Source organism: Pleuronectes platessa, chromosome 12, assembly GCF_947347685.1.
Source record: "Pleuronectes platessa chromosome 12, fPlePla1.1, whole genome shotgun sequence".
NCBI lineage: Eukaryota > Metazoa > Chordata > Actinopteri > Pleuronectiformes > Pleuronectidae > Pleuronectes > Pleuronectes platessa.
In genome coordinates, this window is record NC_070637.1 from 9,016,396 (window position 1) to 9,042,961 (window position 26,566).

Below are 26,566 nucleotides of genomic sequence, written 5' to 3' on the forward strand. Positions count from 1 at the left end.
GCTCTTTTCAGTTTAGACTGTGGTAGAGATCAAAGAATGCTGCAAACACAAATATAACTTGCATATAAGCAGTAGATCTAAATAAATAGAGATGCTTAAAAGTCTGATGAAAAATAATTTCACAATTTAAATTAAAATTGAACAGTAAAGTAAAATGAAATCTAACATTTAATCTAAAAAAAATCTACTCTCAGAAACTACCAACACTTGCACACACACACACACACACACACCTGATCGTGAGTTGAGACGGAACTGAGAGGAGCCCTCCAGGGAGTAGATGAGTGAGGCCTGGCCAAACTCCCGCGAGGCGTCCAAATCAGTAGCATTCACAAGCAGCACAGTTGCCCCTGTGGACGGGAGGGGGGGGATGAAGGGAGTGAGCCAGAAAGAAAGTTACAACTCAGAGAGAGAGAGAGAGAGAGAGGGGGGAAATAAACTGAACTGAGAGACAGAGTCATGTGGAAAATATATGAAGTCTAGTAAAGGGGAGACAGACAGGGAGAGACATACTGAAATGGCATTCACAGAGCTAATTTCTTCGCCGCCCCCATCCACAGCTCTACTAATGGCCTGGCAGTGAGTGGGTTTATGGATTAGTGGATTATCAGCTTTTTTGGCACAGCCCATACTTGGCACAGTCCTGATCAATACCCGGGCAGGACGGGGGATGAGAAGCTAGTCAGAGCTGCAGGGCTAGCCCTGAGCTCAGCCTGGGAGCCCAAGCCCGAGGCCCTCGGCTCAGTCGAGCTCGTCCAAGCACTTTAGCCATAGTCTTCTAAACCTCAGCCCTGGCCTGAGCCGCTCAGCTATGTGCTCCTTCAAATCAGGTCAGAGACACAAAAAGTGTCCAACATCTGTCTGCTGGAGCTCGCAAAGAGAAAGGGACGGTCAAATATCTCAATTCCCTCTGGCAACTGGAAACTAATCTATTGTCTGTGATAAAAGAGTCCTCTGACTGCATGCATAAGAATGAAGATAGCAGCTAGTGAGTTTGCCTTGAATAGTCAACATGCTGCATTCTGTCTGAGCATTTATGCAAAGTCAAAATAAAATAAGACAGTAAAGGCTAGAGGAAGCAAATTAAATAATATATAAAAAAAATATACCCCCAAAGAAAGCAGAGCTATTTGTCGAATATGCTAATAGTGAGGCAATTCAGGTGAGAGGAGCTACTCACAATCTTTGAGCTGTTTGGAATGTTTAAGTGCGGTGCTGGTTGTGCGGAGCAGAAAATGTGTTCCAGAAAACGAAGTGTAACCCCAAATGACTCACCAGCAATAATGTTCTCTGGGATTTTGACGATGTAGGACGGCCTGCTGAACTCTGGTGGGTTGTCGTTTTCATCCTGGGGGAGGCATAAATATCAACAACAGCTCAAATCAATGAGCTAAACAATAAGAACATGCAATTTCTAGAACTAAACAAGGGTTTTGAAGCTGCCATCACACATTAGCACTGAAATTAATTTAGACACAGAGGAGGACAAAATGTTTTTAACCACTAAAACAGCGGTAGCAGTATCTTTTTAGATGATAACCAGTCAGTCGATTGAAAAAGCAGTTTACCCCAAGACCTGTAATGTGACGGGAATGAATGGCTACCACATGGAATCGCTTCCAATGTTACACAGACTTCACCAGAGCATTTATGTTTCTCACAACCTCCCACTCATTGAATTAGACTCCATTTCACACCAACACATCCAGTTGTGTGGCTATTCGCAGAGAGGCTCCCTACTGTGTGAGCCGCTGAGAAATGTTAACACTTAAACAACAGTCACTGCTACCATTATCTGTCTGGGCTCTGTGTTGCGCTGCTGCAAAGCATTGTGTGTGTGTGATGCTGCCAGCGCCTGATAAACCCCTGTGGTGTGAGTCACGACACTGTGGAGGACAGAGAGAGGGATGCAGACACAGAGAGAGGGAATACAGAATTGTGCACATGTTTCCCTGTTGGTTTTTGCAAGAAAAGATCTCTTCATTGTTTTACACAGTATTTCTCCTTCATGTAGGATGTGTACAGATGTGCTTATTGTCCCTGCATATCAAAGACTGCTCCAGCCGGATTCATCTATTCTACTGTCATTTCTTCTTTTACGACTAAAAACTAACATGTATAATGGATGTCTATCCAGGGAAATTAGTAGAAGCATGTCTATGAGCTCTGCTTGCTCATTATGCTGTGTTTACAGTATCTTTGCAAAGATCAACATTCATCTTTACAATTTACAACAGAAAAAAGCAGACAAAATAATTAAAAAAATGACACCTAAACCTTGTGGTCTGTTAGACAGACTGTCGTCAGCAGTACAGATTTAGTAGGTTCACCACGTTTACATAACATAGGAATTAAATGGATTCCATCAAAACCATTGCCGCTTGCAGTGTAAGATTGACACTGTGAAGTGTGCACTAGAAAAACAATATCTTATGGAATCTAATGATCCAACTTCTAGTGTATTTACAATACATTTCAGAAAGATTATACAAGGGTGTGCAGGATGTCTTTTTTCTAATGTGTTCCCTAAATGAGACGGACAGGGGTTGCAAAAGCAGTGATACGTTATAGTGGTTTATGTTATTGCTAATGGCGATTGGTACATGATACATGTACAGGAATTGCATATTAATGGGGCGATGCATAGGAAGTCAACCAAAAGATTTCACATCTCTCCCTTCGCTTGTCAATGCCTCTGCTGCCCTGCGTCTGTATCGCTGCCTGTCGATTCAGTCCCTCCACCACCCCAGCATCCACCTATAGGCTCTGATAGGGGGCTTAAATATATTTGCTCATCCCTCCCCATTACTTCATGGTAATAGGAAGTGATGAAGTCGGAGCCTAGATGCCAAACTCCAACTAATCCTGCTGCAATAAATATTCGTAACATGAGTTATCTGACTGAACTGTTGTAGGACAACACAAAAACAGTATTCAAACAGGTATCAAAAACTATCTGCACAAAACATATCCACTATCCTATAAAATATATGTTACTAGTTTCTGAAATGTTTCATGTTTATCGATTAATTGGATATAAATATGGAAAATCCTGATGTGAGAAACAAATAAGACTATGTGCATGGGATGGTCACCATGAGAAAAGCGAGATGGCACATTAACAAGAAAGAAAGACACATATAATGTTATCATGTTGAAACAGAAACAGCAGCAATATCTTGTAGAAAAAGATCCCACAACCTTGAGCAAGACTTTAAGATATTAAACAATCCGTGTGAGTGTGTAAATGAGTGCGACTTTTCCACCGCCTGAAAATAAGACATTTAGAGATAAGACAAACCCAACTGGAAGCTCAGATAGCTGCACAGTCTGTGATAAACATGCAAACAATGCTGCAGTCAGACATGAATCAAACAGTTTAATTCAGACAATGAGGAAATACTTAAACCCAATATGGGAGTGAAGTGGAAGGTGTGAACCAATCCACTGTGATCTGGCTGGTCATATAAATCAACATTTAAAAAATAAAAACAACGAAGTCTGTATTCACAAACGGCTCCATAATTTCCCCTCCCCGGGTCTCGAGCCTCACACTTCACATCTGAGGGGAACTTAAATGAAAAGATTCCTGTAAAGGTTTAGAGATGTGACTTGAACATGGGGCAACTGCAAGGATTCTGTCACAGCACCAAGAGTCATTAAATACTTCCTGAAAGAAAATCCAAGCAAATTTAATTTGCTCTTTATATATAAAGAGCAAATTAAAAGGATTTAAGTTAAGACAAAAAACTAGTTTGAACTATTTAAGCAATCCGAAAATAAAAAATGTTACATCATTGGAAAGAGTCAAATGATTTAAAAAAAAAAAAAGAAGTATTAACTGTCTCAATACACACAGTAATGCTACTGAAATGTATACACATTTCACAGCCTGAATTACAGTATTAAAAATAAATATATAAATAGCCACCATATAAATATATTTACCAGAGTTTAAGGGATGAAGTTGCGTCCTGTCTTTTACCACTCTGCTGGATGCTTATCAATTTTCATATTTATATTCTATTAATTAAAAATGAATTCACATTTATTTATAACATTTCATATTTTAATTGTATATCCTCCAAGCAGTGCCTAGGAGTCATTATGAAGGATTCACCTCGAAATCATAGAACATGAAATGTTGAATACAGTTAAATCTGTAATGTACTTTTCTGAGAGCCACTGTCAAGCTAATAGAATGTGTAGAAAAAATACAGTTGTAAATGTGACTACTACGTTAAAATATATCAGGTGAACATGGTGATAAAATAAATAAATGAAAAACTGGACAGGTGCTCTCCTGGTTTTTGTTTTGGTCAGTCTGTGCTGACCCCTGTGACCTCTTTGTGAGAAATGGATTTACACTGGACTGGCTGAGGCCTGACTCTAACACACTTTTGGTTTCTAGGAAAATTCATCAAACCCTCTGATCCATGTCGATGACATTAAACATCAATAAAATTTTGTTTTAAACCTGACAAATCACAAACCAGATTTAGACATTTTTAATAGAAAGAGCAAACAAGGCTATATGTACTGTTAAGAGTCTGCTTTACTTTTGATCACAGTATGAAAAATATGTATATCGAAAGCTTGTTGGCAACTGTAAATACCAGAAAAAAAGTTTGTATTTTAAATGTGACCATTTATAAATGTTTTAAGATATGTATGTGTGTGTGTGTGTGTGTGTGTGTGTGTGTGTGTGTGTGTGTGCAGTGTTGTACTTACTATCACCTCCACTGTGACAGGGATGGTGTTGTTGAGGGAGAGGTTTCCTCCGTCTTTGGCCATCACTGTCAAGTAGATCATCCCTTTGGGAACCTGCTCGTAGTCCAGAGGCCTGGTCACACTGATCACTGGTGGAAGGAGGGACACACAGACGTAGAAAATTGAGCTTTTGTATGTTGGAAATGTTTCAGCAACATAACTAGGATGTGTGTGTGTGTTTGTAGAGTTGTGTAAGTGCATCTCAATCTCTGTGTGCGTAATCAGCTTTGTAAATGTGTATCGGCAAATGTAGATCCTGTAAGCATTATCTAATATTTGCTTATGCTTACAGGAACCTGCAAATGTGCATAAAGAATATCTGTGTAAGTAAACAGATTTATAAAGGTGAATAATATCTGTTAATGTGTAATGTGATTTGCAAGTGTCTTGAGTTTTGTAAATGTGTAGACAAATCTGTAAATGTGTACATTAAAATTAGTCTTCGAAAAGGCAAAGGGTTTTACTATTCTTCAGTTTCAGTTGTCTTTTTATTTTGAATTGTGACTACACTTCTTCCGTGGCTGATCTACAAACGCAAAATATATTATTTGTGATGTGACAGCAACATCCCAGCTTAGTAAAGTTTTGGGTCGAATGACAAGCAACAAACAAAAGTATACAAGTGTAAACAACTTAAAATGTGTCTTATGCTCAACCATATCAAAAACTGTGGCTTCATGCTCCTGGAAGTGGATGTACCTGCGTAGCCCTCCACCATGGTAATGCTGAAGTACTCGAGGAAGGCCGAGGCTGAAGTGATGGTGTATGTCAGGAAGTTGTTTGGAGGAGAATCCTCATCTGTAGCCTGTAGGTGAGCAGACAGGGGTGGGAGAGTGGAGGATGGGAGAGCCTTTAACATGTGGCTCTGTGACAGTCCAAACATAGAGGAAGTTTTGAGTGAGTGAGACAAGACAAAAGATGCTTCAGCCGGCAGTGCTTATATTTATATGTGTGTATGTTTCCGCTGCATGAGTGCATCTGTGTGTCTGTGTATACGTGCAGCAGGGGAGCTGGCAGTCAGTGATGACATATTATTGGATAGATTAAAGCTGATGCTGGCTATAAGTGACGCAGGCGTCAATACTGGAGGAACACCAACTGAGCCATGACAAGCCAAGCGGGCAGAGGACAGATGAAACCATACTTTGCAGGGCTAATCCACAACAACATCAACAACAATGACGACGCCGCCCCCTCATTATTCTCGAGTTGGCAGGAACTTAAAAATAAGTCCTCCGGCTGTGAGGAGGGTCTACTTGGCCTCACTGGCATCATTAGAGGCTGGACAGGTTGTCAAAACACTCACTTATATCTCTCCATTACACGCATATATCTGCTCTTTGATTTAATGCCAAAATGTTGAGTAGGCGATACCTTTCCTTCTCACAACCTATTAAGCTGTGTTTTTCTCTCCAGACTGTCCGGTGTGATAAAGAAATATTACATTACAACAAATGTTTCATATTACACTGTCATTTACCACTCAGAGGTAAAACGAGTAGGGGGAAGTAAATCAAATAGACGTGTGGCAAAGGAAGTAATGGAATCAGAAGTTTAGAGAAAATGAAAAAAGGTTTAGTTGGAAAGCTTAAGCACAGTGGTAGGAGGCACAAACCTTGCAGGCATTGTTCGGAAAAAGAGAGAAGTAAAGTGCTGAAAAACCTTCTTTGCTTTGTCTCTCAACACACCCTCTCCCATATATTTCAGCCCCTTTTCTCTTTCCTCCTCTATATTGCCTGTTTTCCAGAGCAGTTTGTGTGTGTGTGTGTGTGTGTGTGTGTGTGTGAGAGGTTCCAGGGCATATCGCTGACACACAGAATTGGGCGACTGCCTTCCCCAGCTCCTCTCGGGCAGCGTATTAATATCAGCAGCGTTTAAGGTTAGCTCAGACTAATCAAACACAGTGAGCCAAGCGTTGAGCCCAGTCATCAGCTCAACTCCCTCAACGTGAACACAAGGCTCCACGGTGCACTGGGGCAGGGTAAGCCACCGCTGCAGCCGCCGCCACAAGGGACGTAATAGTCTTTCTCTCCAGGGCGCAATCTGAGGAAACGCTGAGCCATTAGTTACAACTGTGCCTGTGTACCTTTGGCTTTTGTGTGGCAGTGAGTGATGGCCAACACACCAGGGCGACCTGCTCCTTTTGGATACAGTGCACACCCACAGCCACATCCACACCCACACCCACAAACACACAGTAACTCCATCGTCAATCAGAGGAAAGATGGAAGAGCGATGCAGCAAAATCAAACGCTTATGAGTTTGATGACTGGTGGTATTATAATTAATTGCAATCAGGTAGAGATCCTCTGTTGCAGAAGTGGTCTTTATTAGAATAAATTATATGGGAACACACTGTCAAGAACAAAAGTGTTATAGGTTTAATTTACTATTAATTCAATAGTTTACTCTACAACTATAACCAAATGTGCATGTTTTTAATCACGCCTCACCCTGACTCGTGCCACCGGCTGTACAGCCTGCTCGTTCTCTCTCAGCGAGCCCACATATGCCTCCTTCTGGAAGAGCGGTGCATTGTCATTGACGTCCAACACATTCACACGGATCCTCCCCGTCGTCTCCTCGCCGCCGCCGTCCCTTGCCAGCACCGTTAGCGTGAAACGCCGCAACAGCTCGTAGTCCAGACTGGCCCGCAGAGTGACCCAGCCAGTCTCATCATCTAATGAAAACCTGGACAAAGAATCAATAAAAGAACCATTGGATAAAGTGTCTGTGGTAGGGAGGTGATTGTGATTTTTATTTTTATTTTATCTGGTTCTGAGATGTACTGAATAGTTTATGGTTTCTTAGAGGCTTGATAAAATGTATATTACAATTCATCACATCATTCTAGTTAATGGTTTCTGTTATTATAAAGAGAAAAGCTCTTTGTTACAACAGTGTAGGTTTATATGTCTAGATAATACATTTCAATAAAATAAGAACAATTTAATGATTATATTACAACAAAGTTATTCTCATGTTTACATCGATAGGGGCAAACATTTGCATAGAAAGTAACAATAAAAAAATACTACGATAAGAAATGACAAATTAAATCAAACGAAAACGTGAAAGTTAGAGAGAAACAAATGGGAAGCAATACAAATTGATACAGTGAAGATATTGAATTAATGGATTAAGTGATAGTGTTTTTCTTTGTATGCAATTGTGTATATATTTGTGGCTTGAAGAGAGCAGACGTGAGGAAAAGTGCCAGGCATCGTTGCAGCTCAGCTGTCTCCGGCAGGGCTGTGTGGCTCAAACATTGCAGTGGAATTGTTCACAAGAGGCCATATAAATGAAAAATTAATGTGGTTGTATGTTTGTGTTGACTGTTTGAGTGTGTGTGTGTGTGTGAATTGATCTTACTGGTCTGGCTCATCACTGAAGTAGTAACGCACAAGCCCAAATGGGCCGTCATCTCCGTCTGTAGCCTGTGCAGAGAATACAGGGAAAAAGAGTTAACTTTCAAAATCTCATCTTTACTTCTTGACGAAGGTTGATGAGAAATTCTGCTTTTGTCTTCCAGCACTATTTTATCCAGATTTTCATTTATTTCTCACCAGCTTTTGTTTCATTTGTTAATTCTCTATGATCTTATACGAAAATAAAAAAAAAGTTGAGTTGTTGTCAACCTTAGTGAGTGATTATTTGTTGCCGACTTATTTTTTGCTCCTGTAATAACTGAAGGGAGGGGAGTTCATGACGTGCTTTTATTAAAGGATGTTTCCGGTACAAAGTTCTGTGACTTGGTTGATAATAAGTAAAATTCAATTGAGATTTTATGACAACTAGAAGTTTCTGACTGTGTTCATAACAGCAGAGTAACGTGATCATTTCATGTTCATGTAATAGTTATTTATTTTATAATCATACATTTTAGCCTTTGTGTAGTTGTGCACAAGCCTATGTGGTAAACAACACTGTATTTACTGACAGGATGCACACAAATGGCTGCATCAAATATTCTGTCATGACTGAGTTTCACTCCATTTCAACAATGTGTCATTCTAACAGCTGTGTGTGACTGTATGACTTCATTTGAAGACATGCGAGCCACGCTTCACTCTCTCAGGTGTTGACTGGATTAAATTAAATCTTATGGGAGAACTGATACATTTTCTTCACCCACATGAACCAACGCAGCCTTAAAAACAGCTGCTGACAAGTTTTGTAGATAAAAAGGGTGTCGGAGAAATGCCATATAAAGAACAACACTTACAAGAAAAGGTGTACATTTTGAAATGCCACATTAACACAATTTGTCTTTTTAAACACATGCATGCGCATGTGCACACATGCAGTGATGCGTACATGCAGGATGTTGTGCCAGAGCTGATGGATCGCGCCTGGAGAGGCTGTTGTAATAGAGTTTCACTTCAGTGGCTCTGCAGTCAGTTGAAGGGCCAAACCTGAATGTGCCTGCTCTGTCAACCACAATGCTGGTCACTGTGATTCAGTGATGCCCTAAAACCGACCTTATTATGAGGGCCTGTGCGTGAATGTGTAGCACATGATCTTTTTTGCATTTGGCTGTGACTTATGCACAAAAGCCGATGTTGTGAGAGTAGTGTAAATATGCATCTAAGAAGAGTTAATATTCATTGAAGAATTTGGCTGTAACTAAATGTGGATGTATGTGTGCACATTTATGTGTGTTCAAGTATGTATATATATATATATATATATGCCTTCTAAATCAAATGCATTGATGGATATGTGTGCGAACATCTGTGTGAGTGTGCATCTATGATTCCTCTCAACAGATGGAACAACGGCTGCAGCTATCAATGTTTTTTTTCCACCCCTCTAAAAATTACACCATGCTGTTTAGCTCAAGCCCGAAATTTCACAGAGAGCTTCCACCGCAACGTTCTGGATAGTGAAGCAGTGTTTCTTTTTAATGTCCAAATGGCCTCCACTTTGTTGTTAGGTGCACCGAAGCACATCCTGCTCAATGAGCCGAGAGAGGGACGCTAAATACTTGTGAGGTGTTTGAGACCTTAGTCTGGTTCTTATATTAACCTTTGAGTTTCCATGTGTCGTGTCTCAATGACCGCATCATTTAATGCCACTCAACTGCTTCTTCCCCTCACTCTTTTTGCAACTTCCCACCTCCTCCCTCTCCTCCTCTCCCCCCTTTATCTTTTCCTTACCTCGCCCTTCTCTCTGGATCCTGAGCTACGCCTGAGTCTCCACTGTCTCTTTCCACTCTCCTCTACATATCTCCCTTGGCACACTCTTTCCCCCCTGACACCTCCCTCCATCCCATGTGAATGACAGGCCCATAAGTGCTCCAATGATAGTGGTGGGGGTGTTAGCGTGACAGCTATCGTGGCAGTGACAGGAGCCAGGTTCAGCCTGTAAGCTAATGCTGCCTCTGCCTCTATGGCCAAGCCCTTCACACCACAGCAACAGACAGACGTGGAGCGAGACAGAAAGACATACAGAGAGAAAGAAAGACGATAGCCACCCTACCCCCCCAATTCATTCATTCACTGCTCAAACAATCACCATGACAGTACGGCACAGTCACTTTTCTAATTGCTCACCAAAGACTTTCAACTTTAGACACAGACGGCCGGCAGCAGATGGATGGGAGTGAGTGTTCAGGGATTTGCAGTAACTTAACACCATGGGGTTGGGTCCTTGACACCCGGGTATGGGTACATTTACCCCTTGTCACCATGGTCGCTTGAGCAGATTTTTTGGTTGGACAGTTGGACATTGATGGAAAAGTTGATGAAGTAGGTTGCACAAAGAGTGTGTGTGTCTGATTTAATTAGGATATGACACAGACATAAAACTGGATGTGCCTCAATGACAATGATTCAACACATGATTCACAGGGATCCTTATTTTTCATGCCAAACGAGCAATGCTAATGGCTTCATAAAACAGCGACCCTCCAAAATAACTGAGTTCAAAGAACCAACCCTAACTATGGATGATGATGGACATTGCTATTGAACACGATTCTACAAAACATTGATGGTTAATTACCTGTTCTCTGAATGTCAAGTTACCAAGACATAATGGCAGTATGTGTTGAAGATAATTACTGGGCACAGAGTGCGGTGGTGAAAATCTGCAGCAGAGCACTGAGGTATCAGAGTTAGTGTTCTGATCAAAATCCAAACTAAGTTGTTAAGAAGTTTCTGCACAAAGAGTCAGTGAGCTGCTGATTGCCAATATAAACTCTGCCACCCCTGGGGACCTCAGGCAGTAACTACAAAAGAGAAATTAGTTCTCAGTTGACCAGTTTGGTTAAATGATGTGTTTCTTTCCATCAGAATGGAGAAGCCAGTAGGCAAACACCACTGTGGATGTGTGTTTGCGTGTGTGTGTGTTCGGTACGGATGTTGGTGTACCTGCGTACCGGTGCATTCATATGTGTCTGCACGCCCGTTAATGCACATGTCTGATGATTGGATGCATGTACTGAATGTTTTTGTATGAAAAGTATAATGTCTGCATGGGTGCATATGTTTGTATGAACACATGGACAGAGACGCACATGTTTTCCAGGTTCATAAACACACACCTCAACCACTTACAGTATAAACTCTTATTATCACACTCAATTGATTTCAAGAGAAAGCGGAAACGAGTGCTTCCCCGCGTGGGTGACAGAAAGCCAGGGGTAGAGTGTGTACACAGGTAGGCTGGGGTTGGGTTGAAGAGGGTACAGGAGTAGATTATCATCCCAGCTATCTTGTGGACAGCGAGGGAGGTTAAAGCTGCACAGGCTTTTCTATCTTGAGTGAGCTGGAATTTGAATTGATTGGCTCCTAAAATTGCTTTTTCTGCAGGAGCTTTGAGAGGCATGGGAAAGGAAACCAATTACTGGCTGTCAAAGACTGCTGTCAAAATAGAGATGACCCCCAGTCCAAACACAGGCAACCTCCCGTGTCACAAGCACAAGGGACAGATAACATACGCGCGGACACACAAACACACACCCCACCAGAGTGAAGATGTCCAGTTTATGACAATCATTGTGGGGGAGAAAGTGAGGAAGACATGGTTGTCAGGTTATCTTCATCGGCTCTTCTCATGTGGGCTGTTGTAAAGGCTCGGTGTCGAACTCTCTCACATTTTCACTATCCACCACAAGATCACAGATCGATTGTTACTAATGCTCTGATAAGTGTGATAAGTTATACACTTCATGTACACACTTTGCATATTGTACTGTACAGTTAGGTGTGAGATGCACAAAGCAGATCATGTTTCACTCATGGGAGACATTAAGTGCTGTACACATTTGCATATTTAAGCAGAACATCATTTCAGAGTGTGTTTGGATAAGCAGTGTGGAGGTTTGCAGCTCCAACTGCACTCACAGTCACCATGGGAGTCAGATGCAAATTGAGGAAGATACACAGACTTCGAATCACAGTTCTCGAACTCAGGAAAATAATTTTCTTCAAACCATGTCTACTCGTTAATCATCAGTATGGGGTCTAGTAAAATGGATTTATATTTTATAACGTTTAAAATACCCTTTATTTGTCTTGTGCCCAATGTACACTGCTGCAGTGACTCTTATTACCCTCTGTCTCAATGGCTCTGTTTTAACGCTTGGCTCCCTTCCAAAAAAGCCAAGGCTGCTCTGATTGGTCAGCTGTGGCCCACTCTTTTGTGATTGGTTCAGCATGTGTTGGAAATGTCAGGCCCCAGAGGTCGGGAACATTAAACACCGCAGTAGGGACAGTTGCAATGGCATTGATCTGCCAAACTAACTGGTGGGTTAGTGCTACATGTTACAGTTGACGTAGATGGCTCATAAAAAAGAAAATGCGTTGAAGTTCTTCAGGAGCAGTGTTTTATTCGGGAGAGGACGACTCCCTTTACTGAAACCGTTGAAATTTAGCAGCTTAAATGATTAACAAAAATCCCCAAAAAAGAATATGCGCACTTGAAGCATGCGCCACTTTGATAATAAGTCTTAAAACAATATCGTGATACCCGTTCATACATTAATAAATGGACCATATTTATGGAGGGTTTTTTTCAGTCTCATTGACCATGCTTCAATACATAAGCATGTATTACAGGACGCATTTACCAATTAACGAACATATTCATAATTCTATATTCAGCGCTTTAATTTTCCATTTTTTTCTGTTTCACACCAATTATACAGTAAGGGGTTCAGTATCTTGCTCAAGAGCACTTTGAACTGCAGACTAGTTAGTGGAGAACCCTCTGTAACTCCTGGAGCCACAGTCTTTTGCTGTAATTATTCATTATGTCTACAGTGGCAGCAAAGAGATCCCTTTCTGACACTATTTCATGAGTACGACATGAGAAACAAAATCCACAGTCCTCATTCTGTCTGCTAAAGCCTAACATTTGCATTGGCTGAACTTTACAATGCATTTTTGCACTGAAGCACTGTTGATTTCCCCTCCCTACACTGGGGCTTCCACAGATCGTGTGGATTTAAATTATCAAGCATTTGGTTTTTAAAACATAGTCAAAAATTGAATTTGTGTCGACAAGTGAAATACATTACAGGTGTTGTCCAACAACTAAAGGTATGACTAAAAGGAAGAGTTTGAATTACATTTAAATGGCTTTTTTGTTTAGCTTTTTCACAGTGTTGGTCTCCCCTCTCCTCTCAGTGATTAATTCAGTCTCTGTTTCTATGTACACAAATTGCCACGGGACAAGAGCCTTTTTTAAATCTCTGATCAATACAACAGAACAAGACTCAGAGCAGAGCAGCGGTCTGGAAAAAGACACAGACACAATGTTGGGGCTGTTCCGAGATGTGATGTGTCATGTTAATGATCACATATCCTGAACAACTCCTCACTCGACACTCCTGGGACAAAACTGATGAGTGTTAATTTATATAATATCCTTAATTTGCATGCATATTTAGCTAAAGTAGAGTGAAATGATGCAAAGAAACTCAAACCTCTTGAGTAAAAAACAACTTATTAAAAAATCTAAATCCTCTCAAAAACTTGGATCATATGGGGACCGATGGCATCTCTCGCCAGTTCCCCAGCTGTGACCTAGAGCACCTGCGGGGGTTGATGGGAGCTGTGTGTGTTTTTACTGCGGACACTTTAGCATAATGGCGGTGGCGAATGTACATTTACGACTGCTTTATTTCTCTAAACCATTAACGAGCAGGTGGGGGTGCTCACAGCGACTACTGCCTGCCGACAGGATTGAACAACCTGTTTCGATTATCTCCCGCCCGCCCGGGCTGGCGAGACGGAGGGAGAGTAGGAGAGAGAGAGAGAGAGAGAGAAACAAGTTTTTTAACAATGGATACTTTTGTGAAAGAGGAGCTCAATAAAGTGGAGTGGATGTCTTTACAGCACACACTGACAGCTTGCAAGATAAGTTCTACCTTTTGCATACGTGCACAGCCACCGCATAATTATACCAACCACATGTGAAACACTCGAAAAAACAGCTGTTACCTCTGGAATATGAAGAGAAGAGGAGGAGAGAGATGGAGAGAGGACCGTATTGTGGGCATAAGCTTTAGATATTCTGAGGTGCCAGTGAAAAGGCTTAATGCAGAGCTCTCTCGTTGGCAGCCTCACTTTGCCGACAGGCCTGAGTCCCACCCCCAACCCTCTCTCCCTCGCACACACTCTCTCTCTCTATGTGTTCTCAGTGCTGATGAAATGAGAGAAGCACAAACACAAAGATTTAGAAAATGATGACGTACAACACAGAAACACACCGACTATAAAGGAGTGGACTGAACAAACATGGGCGGATGTTTTTGATATCTTTGACCGTGTGGTAAGGGAGCAGGGCTGAGGTCAAGAATATAATCACATACAGGGAACATTTCTTGGTTGTAAAGCTCCTCTTCAGTGGCCAAAACGTCTCAGACATGTGCTTTAATGATTGATTGACAATGGATGATGAACATGAAATGAGCAGAGATACTAACTGCTGTCAAGTGAGCCGACGTTTGTGAAAACCTGGACAAATCAGGCGACCCTTAAAATAAGATGCTTGTCTATCCAAGGTTTTACGGTGCAGGTGCTTCAACCTCACCTGACTCAAACATCCATGACATGAACATGGTAACTTCTTATTACATTACTTATTTCATCAGTGTCGGTGCCTCACTGTTCACTTTCATTATATGTGAACAAGGAGGCAAGTTAATGTGTGATATAAGTGGCCGTGCCCTTATGATGATATTTTACTTGTGTTTTATTTGAATGGAATCTAAATATATAAATACATTTGAGCTGATGGACACAGAAAATCAAGCTGTAGAACTCATCTTGCCTTGCACATTTTAACCAATAATAATAATGACCAATAGTGATAATTGCAGCCATAGTTTTGTGTACAGCAGTGTGGAAGATAATTTGTTTTCACTTTTTAATCTGTATAATCTTAATCAAATAGATTAATGGACCTAACTCCTAACCTCATGGAGACACTATGTTCCATAACTCTTCTTTTCATCTCATTTGGCATTAGCATGAGTCTAAAGAGCCGATAGTGAACCCTGAGAAAGTTCAGACGTTTCAATGGCCTCGGCTCCAGCCTGTTTGTCCTCTGCTCTGCAAAACTATTCTCATCCCGTCTCACAATGTCAAAACCCTCATGATAAGCCCCGCATTATTAACAATGATTCTGTGTGAGCTACCACTAGTGAGAGGGAGAGAGCTGGTCCTCACCCCTTTAATTACAATAATGAATTATAATTACGGTTGTGACTATTACCCCTGTCTAAACAGTGGCGGGAGCAAAACATCCTCAACTCTGTAATTTATAGCCTTCTGCTGTAAGCATTTTTCATTGTGCCTTAGCTCTCAGACATACAGCATCTGCATCGGGCCCATAATACACAGCACGGCACCAGTAGGAGATACAGAACCTTAACCAAGAACAATGTTGAATCTGATATACTGTATTTGATTGAAGTTAAATCAACTTTGAGTAGAATGGTATAAGTAAAAGTAAAGTGTATTATTAAAACTGCGTGTGTCCTAAACATAAATATCCCCTAATGTAAAGCCTGATGGGTAGTGAGAGTTTAATCCGTGCAGAAACAGACGGGTAACCACAAAGTGAATCAATGCAACACCTGAAAACCATTAGCTATATAATGGTAAAACAGACAAAAGGGGAAAAACAACAATAACCCAGGGCATACTATAAATAAGAAATGAAAGAAGACAAATTTTCTGAGAGCCAAAGAGAAAAAATCAGAGTGATTCCACTGATACGAGCAGCTGCTTATGTCTAAAGTCTCCAGGGTGAGGAAGAGACAGAAAGAGAGAGTTAGAGCGAAAAGGACCCAGACAAAAGAGTAAATCACAATAAATATTTATAATGATAAGTAATGCTGCGGACCATAAATATTAAACAGCAACAGCCTCTGTGTGTGTGTGTGTGTATACGTGTGTGTACTTGTATGTTAAGCAGTGTCTACAGGGATGCAGGAGCGGGCACTGAGTAATGCATTGACTAACACTGTACATAAGCTCTGATCAGATGAGCTATGAATATTTACCCAAACAAAGCATTTCAATTGCATTATCAGATTGCTTGTTCTGCGTTTTCTAAAAAAAACTGGAAACCAACAAGTATAATTTCAATTAGCATAGGTATAAAGTATTATATAAACATCTTTACATCCAAACCACCTCCTGCACATTATTCATTCACTGCACAGATACATTCTTAGAAAACAAAAATGTATCAAGATCTAGGATATGAACCTCTATATCGTGGCACTGAGGGTCAAACACAACAATACTTTACCCAACATGACATTTCACAAAACATTTCAAAGAAACATGAAGACATTTCACAAAACACAACATTTTATTTTATGAAACATGTTGTGTTTTATGAACTGCTATATCCTCCGGCCCCGTTTCCTCTCTTCATTGTCATTGTGCACCTTTGCAAAACTCTATTTTTAGAAGGGCCAACTTATTTTCCATGATGGAATTGTCTCAGACTGTCATCAGTAACAACATCAGTAATGATCTCGATAGCCATGCTGCTTAAAAATCACGAAGAACATAAAGACCTTCAACACTAATTGAAGTAACAATTTCACAATTTGGGAAGGATTTTGAAGATTGATTCACTAAAGACTGGAATCAGGGTTAAACAGACAGCTACTCTGTGTCCAGAGATAGGAAGCAAGCCTTCTACAGTGACAGCACGTCAAAAGCAGCTCTCTTAACACAAAGTAAAAGCCCCAAGTTGTAGTTTTTACAAGGAATTTTACAAGCATTAGCTTTAGTTGCAGGGAGGCTTTCTTAAGTTGTTTTGCTTTACTGTCATGGTTAATGCACCAACTTGAGAGTGACAGCTGATATCCATCTTCTAATGTAACTCTGGGCAAAAAATAAAATGACTATTTTCAAAAAGGTCCAATATTCCCCTAATGTGTGTGTGTGTGTGTGTGTGTGTGTGTGTGTGTGTTGTTTATTGAGGAGGACAGGCCACCCCACAGTGAGAAATACGATTACAAGAGTTGTCCTCCCTGTTCGTACTACAGCTTCATCTGACCACCTCACATCAGACAGAGAGCACAGAGAGGCTCGTCTTCTTATGGTGCACTGCCCTGTTCACTGCAGTTAGACAAGCAGAGAGTTGGAACTTGTGTAAGAGTGAAACAGTGAGACTGGAACATAGTGTCAGTGGAAGGAAAAGGTGCCTGTCATTTGACCAATCAAATTAAAGAGCACAGGCACTGTAAGCTGTAATATAAAGTAAAGAATAAAGTGAGCTTGAGGTAAGTGGAAATGTAAGCCATATAATAACAGAACCAGTCATTAGGAGCCTAATTGACTTTATCACAATTAATACTTCAGCTCAACATGCTCTTCTGCTCTTGGCAAGTGACATAATTTCTCCTTATCGGCTGGATGACGGACAGGTTAAGTTTCCTTTTTACCTGGTGCTGGCTCACAGGAGCGGGTTGAGAAGTGCTCGCTGTATGTGATCAGGAACAGTTTTACATTTACGCACTCTATACTTTGAGATGTCGCCAGAACAGGTGATGTCACCAGAACAGGTGATTTCATATAAAGGAATATGACTGATCACTGACAACACCCCCTTCATCATTTCTTTCCTCTGCCCTCCTTTCTGCATGAACACTTTGAAGCAGCAGTTAACTTCTTTCTATGCTTCACTACAGACTTTAATAACTTTGTGCACGGATGCCATACCTAGTCTAAAATAAATTACTCATGAAGCGGCCGCAACTTGTTTGATCAGACTACAGCAGATAAATAAACAATCTCCCACCTATTGTCATTGGATCACAAACCTTGTAACTTACAGTCCAAATTACTAATGAACTAAATTATGACAGACCCACATAGGTAAACAAGTCTGTGCAAACACATTACTGAAAACACACACACTGGACACATATATCTAATAAAAAGTCTTATGGGATAACAAATGGATAAAAGCCAGCAATGACCAATGACTTTGTCTGGTTTTAGCCTTGTGTTGACCTTGCCGGTGTGAGTGTGTGTGTGTGTCTGTGCGTGAGTGTGCATGTATTCATTTCAATTTCTCAGCCCCAAATCCAACACAATTATTGTGGGAACGTCTGTTTAATCTGTATTTTGTCTCCAGTGGCATCTCATAGGGCTTTTGTGTGTGTGGTCCAGGCATTACTCATGTTGTGGGGACCTAAATCTGCTTACATAGTCACATTATGTGACATCGTCTTCCTTATGGGGGAAAGAACAAATCCCTAAAACGTAAATCATAAAATTTGAAGCTGAAGACATGATTTAAAGTTAGGTTAAAGGTTAAGATAAGGTTAGGCAGGTAATACCTATGGTAAAAGGGTAGAGTAAGTCTCCAAGGAATCAATGTACATCACTGTTATATCCTCTGAAGCCACAGAGACACCACTGTGTCTGTGGCTGCGTATGATTGTGTTTTTATTTCAAACACTCAGCCCCAGAGCCAAACTGAGAGCTTATTGTGGTAAATATCTGTTTAATCTGTATTGTGTCTCCAGTGGCATCACATAGGCCTGGTGTGTGTGTGTGTGTGTGTGTGGCCAGGTCAGAATATCTAAACACTCATCTAACATTGTATAATCTACGAGTGCTGACATCCATGCCAGTACAGTCCTCACTGTGTGCAGTAGCTTTTTGTTCTATTTAAAGCCAATTCTCTCGCTACATACAGCAATCAGGATTCCACGGCAGGCTGCACGCTCCTGCACGAGGCCTGGTCTTATCGGGTATTAGACTGCCCTGCAATCTCCATTTCATGAGCACCCAGTCTATAAACACTATTGATTTTCACACTGTGCTTTTTGCACTTGTATCTAGTGGATTGTAGGTGTTCTGTCACAGGAATGACAAGTAATGAATAATAATTCACAGTTATAGAAAAATGTTTGGAGAATTTTTCTGATCTAGTTAAAGAAGTGACTCCTGCTCAGGACGGCGACTGAGGTCGACTGGATGGTGAAGAGGACGAGGAGTGACCTTAGACACACTTTAACCGGGAGAAACTTAATAAAGACTAACACTGCTGGAGGTAATTAATCTACAATATTCTTTTGAAAAGTTCCTAAAATTCCTAAAACTTCATTTTGATTTGTTTTAATGGAGTGGGTCACGTCATTATAATTTAGAGAGGTGATATTAATCCATCCTGGAAAGCAAGACATTTGAATATTCTCTGATAATAAAATTATCCAGTTTGAAGTGCTAGTTCTGTAATTTATAAATCTACTAGCAAATAAACTGAAGTGTATGAAACCGTGTTTGTGATCTATGAGCTGCAATTTGAGCATAATCACCAACTTTGACCCATTCAAATAGTTGAATGAGTTTTTCCTAATTTTATTTGTGCTTTTGTCTGAGGCAGCTTAGCTCGAGTCACCATAAATCACAACTCATCTGGTAAAGTCTCAAAAGAGTGGGTCACATGGGGCACGCAAACACACAAAGATTTCACTCCTAACAAAAATACCGCACTGTGGTTGTATGCATCCGCCAGCCAGTGCAGTTTCCGTCTACATTACTTCTGTTCCCGGATACATCACCGTGACCTTTGCCTTTGACCTCTGAAATCGAACCATACTTTGTGAGGCCACGGTGATCATTGAACACCAAAATCGAATTAGTTCATCCATGAATCCATGTGAATGTTTGTACCAAATTTGAAGAAATTCCCTCAAGGCATTCTTGAGTAATCCTGATCACAAAAATGGAATGCACAGACGGACAGACAACCTGAGAAGTGTGTGTCACTGGAGTGTAGGCATAATAAAACAAGTCCTTTATAAGTAGTACAAGTCGGGCGTTATTTTAGTCTCTTTGGTTTTCATTTGAATTTGTCTTTACAAATAAATCACAAGAAACCACCCTGCGAGAAATTTATCACACTCTAGAGTGGAAACACTGCACAGTGGTTTTCTATGTTACTCACCAGGATTCGTAACAGTGAGGTACCAGAGGGCGTGTTTTCAGGAAGGCTGATGTTGTACAGGGGTTTGCTGAAGATGGGCCGGTTATCATTCTCATTGATTATTTCAATGAAGATGCGGGCAAATCCCACATGGTCGGACATGGACTCATTGGCAAAGAGCTGAGGAGAGACAACAATATAATGACAAAGTGCAGAATAAACCTCCAACAAGGCCCAACAGTCCCCATATCAAACCAAATTTAAAGTCACTAGAAGTTTATTTGATCTGCACCAAATAGGACATACTCTTACATGTCAGTCCCATGTACATGAACTGATTATTTTCATCGTCAGCCATTCATTACAAATTGTTCGAAAACACGTTGCAATGTTAATTAAAGTGAAACAAATAATCCAGGATCTGCCCTCTGATCCTGATATGCACCAACATTAATGGATTTTTCCATGACACATGCTGCAGTTAGTTTATGTCTCATGCTTCAAACAAACAAACAAACAAACAACTGTCCAAGGGTGAAAACATAACCTTCTTGGTGGAGGTAATTAAGATTTACTTATAACTTCAGATAATACTACTCAGTCAAAGAGAAGACAGACACATGCAAAATACTGGTTTATGTTTAAGAGATATTTCACAATATTGACTGGTATCCTAACATTTTTAACAATGAGTTATTGTGCCAAATAAGTTTCTGTCAATAATAGCTTTGGTTATCTTGGATTATACTAATCATGGCCCCCTCTGGTTCTGTAAACCACTCCGAGGTAAATTTAGTTGACAAAATACCAATTTCACTGTTCAATCGAATGTGCAGTGTTGAGAAAGTGATACAGCTACAGTCTGAATGAGCGTTGTGCCCAAACAAAAACAAGTAGCAAGAAACATTCTTGATGATTTGAAATCGGGTCCACAATTCATTCAAGGGCAGTCACACGGAAGGACACTATAGCTGCTTTGTCGTCAATAACTCAATGTTTGGTCATCGAAGGGAAATCTCCTTTTCTTAAACCATTTCATGACATAAACAGACCCAATTCTTCATTTTTGGACAGACCAGCAAGTTATTGTGTGGGACAGTCACGTTCGCAACAACATTTAAATGTCTGGAACATTCAGGTGAAGGGAGGAGGAGGGACATATCGTATAAATCCCCCGGCGGAAATCATACATTTTAGTTTAATATTAGCATTGGTTCTTATCACCAAAAGATCTGGAATCTTGTTGTCTTGACATTTTGGCAAAGAGTTGAAAGATGATCGCAGTTTGAAACTCACAGAGAAGCTGTATCTGCGAATCCGTTCAAAGTCCAGATGCTTGGCCACCCTCATCCTGATGTCGGCACGCCCCTGCACCGCTGTGGGGGAGATGGTGAAGTACTCCGAATTGTTTCCTGTCAGATACACCTGGAACATGCTGTTCACCCCCTGCCGCAGGAAGGATAAGACAGAGACAAAAGTAGCTGTTGAATGAGAACAAGTGCAGTGCGTAATATATATTCTGCGTCTAAAGTACTAGTGATGAATATAGACGATAACATTTATGCTACAGGATATCCGTGGAAGTTAATATCCTTTTAAGACAAAGCTCACAATTCATGGAAGAGGTAGAGAGACTGTAAAAATACACTGAAAGTCAGAGCCGACATGACAACAAACCCCTGATTTGCACCAGAAGCTCCATTCACTCTTATCAGTTATGAGCAAGATGTTTGGTTTCTATCTCTGCATCTTTTTCGCAAGACTTCTCCCGTCCTTCAATATCTTCCTGCACAGCCCCCAAACACTGTTCCCTTTCCCTTGTCTGTCTGTCATTCAGAATAAGTGTCAGAGGTCAGAGCTGTTTACAAAGTGGCACTTTAACTTTCAGAGTGCTATACACACAGATTCATACCAATAAATCCGCTGGGTTCAGTACAAGACGGATGGGCCCTTGGTTATTATAAATCCCATACTACTGTTTCTGTGTGTAATAATTTGCTGTTGCTGTGAGTGTTGAAGCAAAACCTTATAGAGATGTTTCAGATATCAGTACACGTACAGTATGATCTGCTGAGCGGCACACGGTAGGGAAGGAAGAAGAGAAAAGGGGGAAAAAAAAACATCAAAATTTGTGGTATGTGTTAAAATATGTGATGAAAATGGATATGACATGTTTAGACAGCAAAACAGATGTAAGAATCAATTTATGGCCTCATATTATATCATCTCCTCATCTGAATTATTTTTTATCTCCACCTCATAAACCCTACGTTGCACCCACAATATGTAAATCGACCTTTCTGCATCATAAAGCGAATCCCGAGGGACTGCCCACAAAGATGTACACAGTATGTCCAACTGGGATGATTACCCAGTCGGTGAAGAAAGGTTGAAAATATATGATTTAATCATGGTAGTGTGTGTTTTATGGGAGGAAAAGAGGAGCTAATGCGATCCCTGATGACAACCATGACTATCTACCTCAGTACAGACACAAACATCTGGGTTTGGTGTAGTGTCCTATACTATTTGTTGCCAAAACAATCTTATATTATGTGAGCAAAAAGTCACGTTCTGTATTATGTGTGACTGTATGGTCAGGTATATCTATTCTTTGATCAGTGGTTATATCATTCTTTCAATTCTCTTTCTCAGAGAAATCCTCAAGTGCACAGGCATGATGAGTAAATATAGAGGAAGTGAGGGTCAAAATGACATTACAGCTCTGAAAAGCCTGTAGCTGTCTTCAGCTGAGAAAACTGCTCTAGATGCTTCCTGTCTCAATATATAAAGCTGCGGGGCGGCCAATCACACAGCCACTGTGGCAGAGAGAGGAAGACGGGTGCGGTGGTTGATTGGCATTATGCTGGTGGTTGAAATAGCCCCCTTGTTTTTGTTTTCATCTCTGGGAGAACCATTGTGGCTGATGACTCCTATTTAAAAGACCATCCAATATGCAGGGATGTCACCTCAAACTGCCCATAAAACGTAATTGCCTGTCCATTTGCTCCTGCCTTTAGAAGCCCCCAATAAAAGCACCCTGTCAGATGCAGCTGCCACAAAGTTTAGTGACAAGTTCCAGCAGCAAAAGTTTTTTAAGATCCTAGCCGAGCAGAAGGGGATATGAAGGCAGCGACAGACAGACAGAGAGAGAGAGTTAACTACCACTTGTGTCATCGTCTAAAAAATGAAACGTCTGCCTATAATCCCTCACACTTGGAAAAAGTGAGATTACAGCACAGGTGTAGCGGAGTGTGAATGAGTGTGTGTACTGGCACTGACATTCAGGTTTTAAAGGATCAAAACAGCAATACAAAACTGCAAGACAAAAAATAAAAACGTCTGACGGCAGCCGTCTTAAAATGCAAGACTGGGTGAGAACAGGCAATTTCTATGTCTATGCACACAATTTGAGGACACAGCATTTGACATAGTCAGCTTTTTTTAAAGGTATTCTTTGCTTGCGATGAGCAGAAAGCTGTGGTTACTAATAGAACAGAAGGAGGGATTTCTTATGCAGCACATCGGTGAAACTAGTTTTGTGATGAGATCTCTTAGCTGCAGATGCTGGAATGTTAAGTGACTAGGAACCTTTCCGGACCGAGTGGAAGTGGTAAAATGCTGGGTGCTAACCTACAGAGGGACCTCTAATCACATGCCAGGTGTCGGAGTCGTCAGCCCACCTGCATGCAGCGACACGCTCGCAGCACTCCCCTGTCTGCCGGCAACACGCCGTCCTCGGAATGAATAAACAGACTTGCCGCTAAATGCTCCTGCTATCGCTCCTTCAAGTGTTTTCCTTCTCTTCTGTCTGCTCACCTCGCAGTTTCTTCCTGCTCCACCAATTATTCTGACTTTTGGCTTTGCTTCGATGCAAGCTACTTTCTGTTCCTCTCCTCTCTTCTCCTCCCTCCTCTCCTCATGCTTTGCTCTCTTTACTCTCCATCCTTTTCTCTATCCACTTGACTTGCAGTTATCTGTCAAATTCCACCCCGGCAGCTACTGTGCCTAAATCAATCAGAGTTGACTAGCTTTCGTCTTATCTGCACCCTTGGTGATTGATTTTCCTCGTTAGGTATAATTTGATGCTCTATCCCATCTCTTCCAGAGCAAATTAAATTGTAGTCGAGTCCAATGCACTGGTGGGAGCGGGCATGTGCACATAGGAGAGAAGGAGGGAAAGAGAAAGTGAGAGACAGGATGGCAGAGCAAGCGTAAAGTGAAAAAGGGTTTGAGTTGCGTGTGTGTGTTGGGGAGTGTGACGGTGTGTCACCACATTAGGTTGATAGATCCAGCTAATGGGAAGTGACATTCTGTTGTACACCGTTGCTGACGGTCCTCAAACACAGACACAGACACACACACACACACACACACACACACACACACACACACATCTGCCATGTGTAAGCAGTTTCATCCTGAGGTTCTTTTAGCTGTTGCATTTATAGATAAACCTGACTTTGTTTAAAGATCAAATCAAGAGTGAAAAGTGTCTTGTGTCACGTTTATGTTTGGCTCTGTACCTCCTTAGTCTCAAACATCCCGTTGTTAATTCATGCATAACTACGCTAATTTGTATTTAGGCTGATCAAATAAAATATTAATCTGATACACTGAAATAACAACTGTATACTACCTTATACTGTATTTCACCCTCAACTAGATCAAAAACTCATTGCTCAAAAATATTTATTTTATCTTAAAGATTGATAGAATATAAATCAAAGTTCAACATGAGAATATGACTCTGATATATAATGCGATCTGCAGTAGAGGAGATGTATCACTGCTGGAGTTGTGGGAACTTCGAAAACTTTAATTTAAAGAGTGCAGTCTTCCCTCAAATTGTCTTTGTCAGACAATGGACACAGACTGCAGATAGCACCTTAAACAGAAGCTTGATTTAATTTACATTAAATAAGTTATTTAATAAAATAATAAGGGTATTAATGTTAATTACAGACATGGTGGTGGGTGCTGGTTTGACGATAAGCACTGGATGAAAATGAGAAGATACAGGCTGAATATTTTGTGAATCTTTATGATCTCATAACCTCCACATTTATTTTTCGCAACCCAAAAAAAAAACACAGAGTACACTAAAGAAAATATCAGATGTTGATCAGATACAGCATAGTTGAATTGAAGCCATATCTGAATAAGAGCCTTATCCTGTTGAGAAATGTCGTGACTGCTGTTAACTGTGACTTCCATCATGTGAGTGACTCACCTCATCCTTATCTTCGGCCTGGATGAAGAGGGGCAGGGCAAAGCCGACCTGGGCCAACTCAGTGATGCGGACTCGATACTCGGAGCTGTTGAACTTCGGGGCATTGTCATTCTTGTCAATTAGCAGAATGGTGAAGGTGGTCATCACTGTTGCATCTGATGGACTGCGATCATCTTTCAACTCTGTGGCCTTATAGTGAGCAAGGGAACGGGGAGCGGCAGGGAGGGAGAGAGAGAGAGAGAGAGAGAGAGAGAGAGAGAGAGAGAGAGAGAGAGACATGAGATGCATTTGATTGCACTGAAAATATCATTTTGGGTGGAGGTGGTCACCAAGCAATCTCAGCCAGGTATTTACAGCTGTTCATTTATTGGATCAATAGGTGGAAAGACAGACTCAAAGCAATCATAGAAATAGGCTCAAAGTGGCGGCAAAAGAGGGGCCCAGAAAATGTACATCCACACAAGCACGCGCACGCACACACAATGAGGAGTCGCATTTCGAAGACACAATCGCACACACACACACATTCGGTTTCGCCAGAGTATCAAAGATGTGAGGGGTGTAAAATGAAAAAATGAGGCAGAGGTAGGACTGGGCGGGTGTGGTCCCTTTTATTGATAGAGTGGTGTCACGAGCAGTAAGAGAAGAGGCAGCTACAACATGCCTCTGCCCGGGTAATCAAGGAAGTTTAGCCTCCCCCGTCCCGATGCCACTGAGTCATTTGACCGCGACCTCCATATGCTCGGTACTATCTAAGCTGCCTGAAGTTGAGAAATTAGTTGTATTACTATGGCAAACCGCAATCAATAGCAGCACCACCTAAGAAAGCACAAGTAGAGAGAGGCAGAGAAAATGTATAAAAAAAATACAAAAATCCATATCTTATAAATACATTTTTGGGGCGACATTTTTTCGTTTTCAGCACTTTCACTTATTCTACCTTTTTTCTATGTAATTATTGATTTCAATTAAGAAGATAGAGTGAGGCTGGGATATGTAAGGCATAATCTCTTTTGTATTAAACCTCAGAGCCGGCTGTATCTCAGCACGCTTTCATAAAAATGTCATGCAACCTGCTTTTTATTAGCAATAATAGCAGCTGAATGAGGAAACACATGAGTGCTAGTGAGGCCATTAGCTGCTCTTTAA

The 26,566-nt window shown here is 41.0% G+C and overlaps 1 protein-coding gene across 1 annotated transcript in view; it reads right to left on the minus strand.

The window, feature by feature from the left end:
- The window catches only part of cdh23 (cadherin-related 23), a 155,582-nt gene that overhangs the window by 43,267 nt on the left and 85,749 nt on the right, over nucleotides 1-26,566 (minus strand). Inside the window, exons 12-20 of the mRNA XM_053435767.1 lie at nucleotides 25,418-25,606; nucleotides 21,481-21,630; nucleotides 20,206-20,364; nucleotides 8,143-8,207; nucleotides 7,224-7,461; nucleotides 5,470-5,575; nucleotides 4,732-4,859; nucleotides 1,276-1,348; nucleotides 234-350 (exon numbers count right to left, since the gene is read on the minus strand). Of these exons, the coding sequence (XP_053291742.1) occupies nucleotides 234-350; nucleotides 1,276-1,348; nucleotides 4,732-4,859; nucleotides 5,470-5,575; nucleotides 7,224-7,461; nucleotides 8,143-8,207; nucleotides 20,206-20,364; nucleotides 21,481-21,630; nucleotides 25,418-25,606 (1,225 nt within the window). The remainder of the gene's footprint in view (nucleotides 1-233; nucleotides 351-1,275; nucleotides 1,349-4,731; nucleotides 4,860-5,469; nucleotides 5,576-7,223; nucleotides 7,462-8,142; nucleotides 8,208-20,205; nucleotides 20,365-21,480; nucleotides 21,631-25,417; nucleotides 25,607-26,566) is intronic.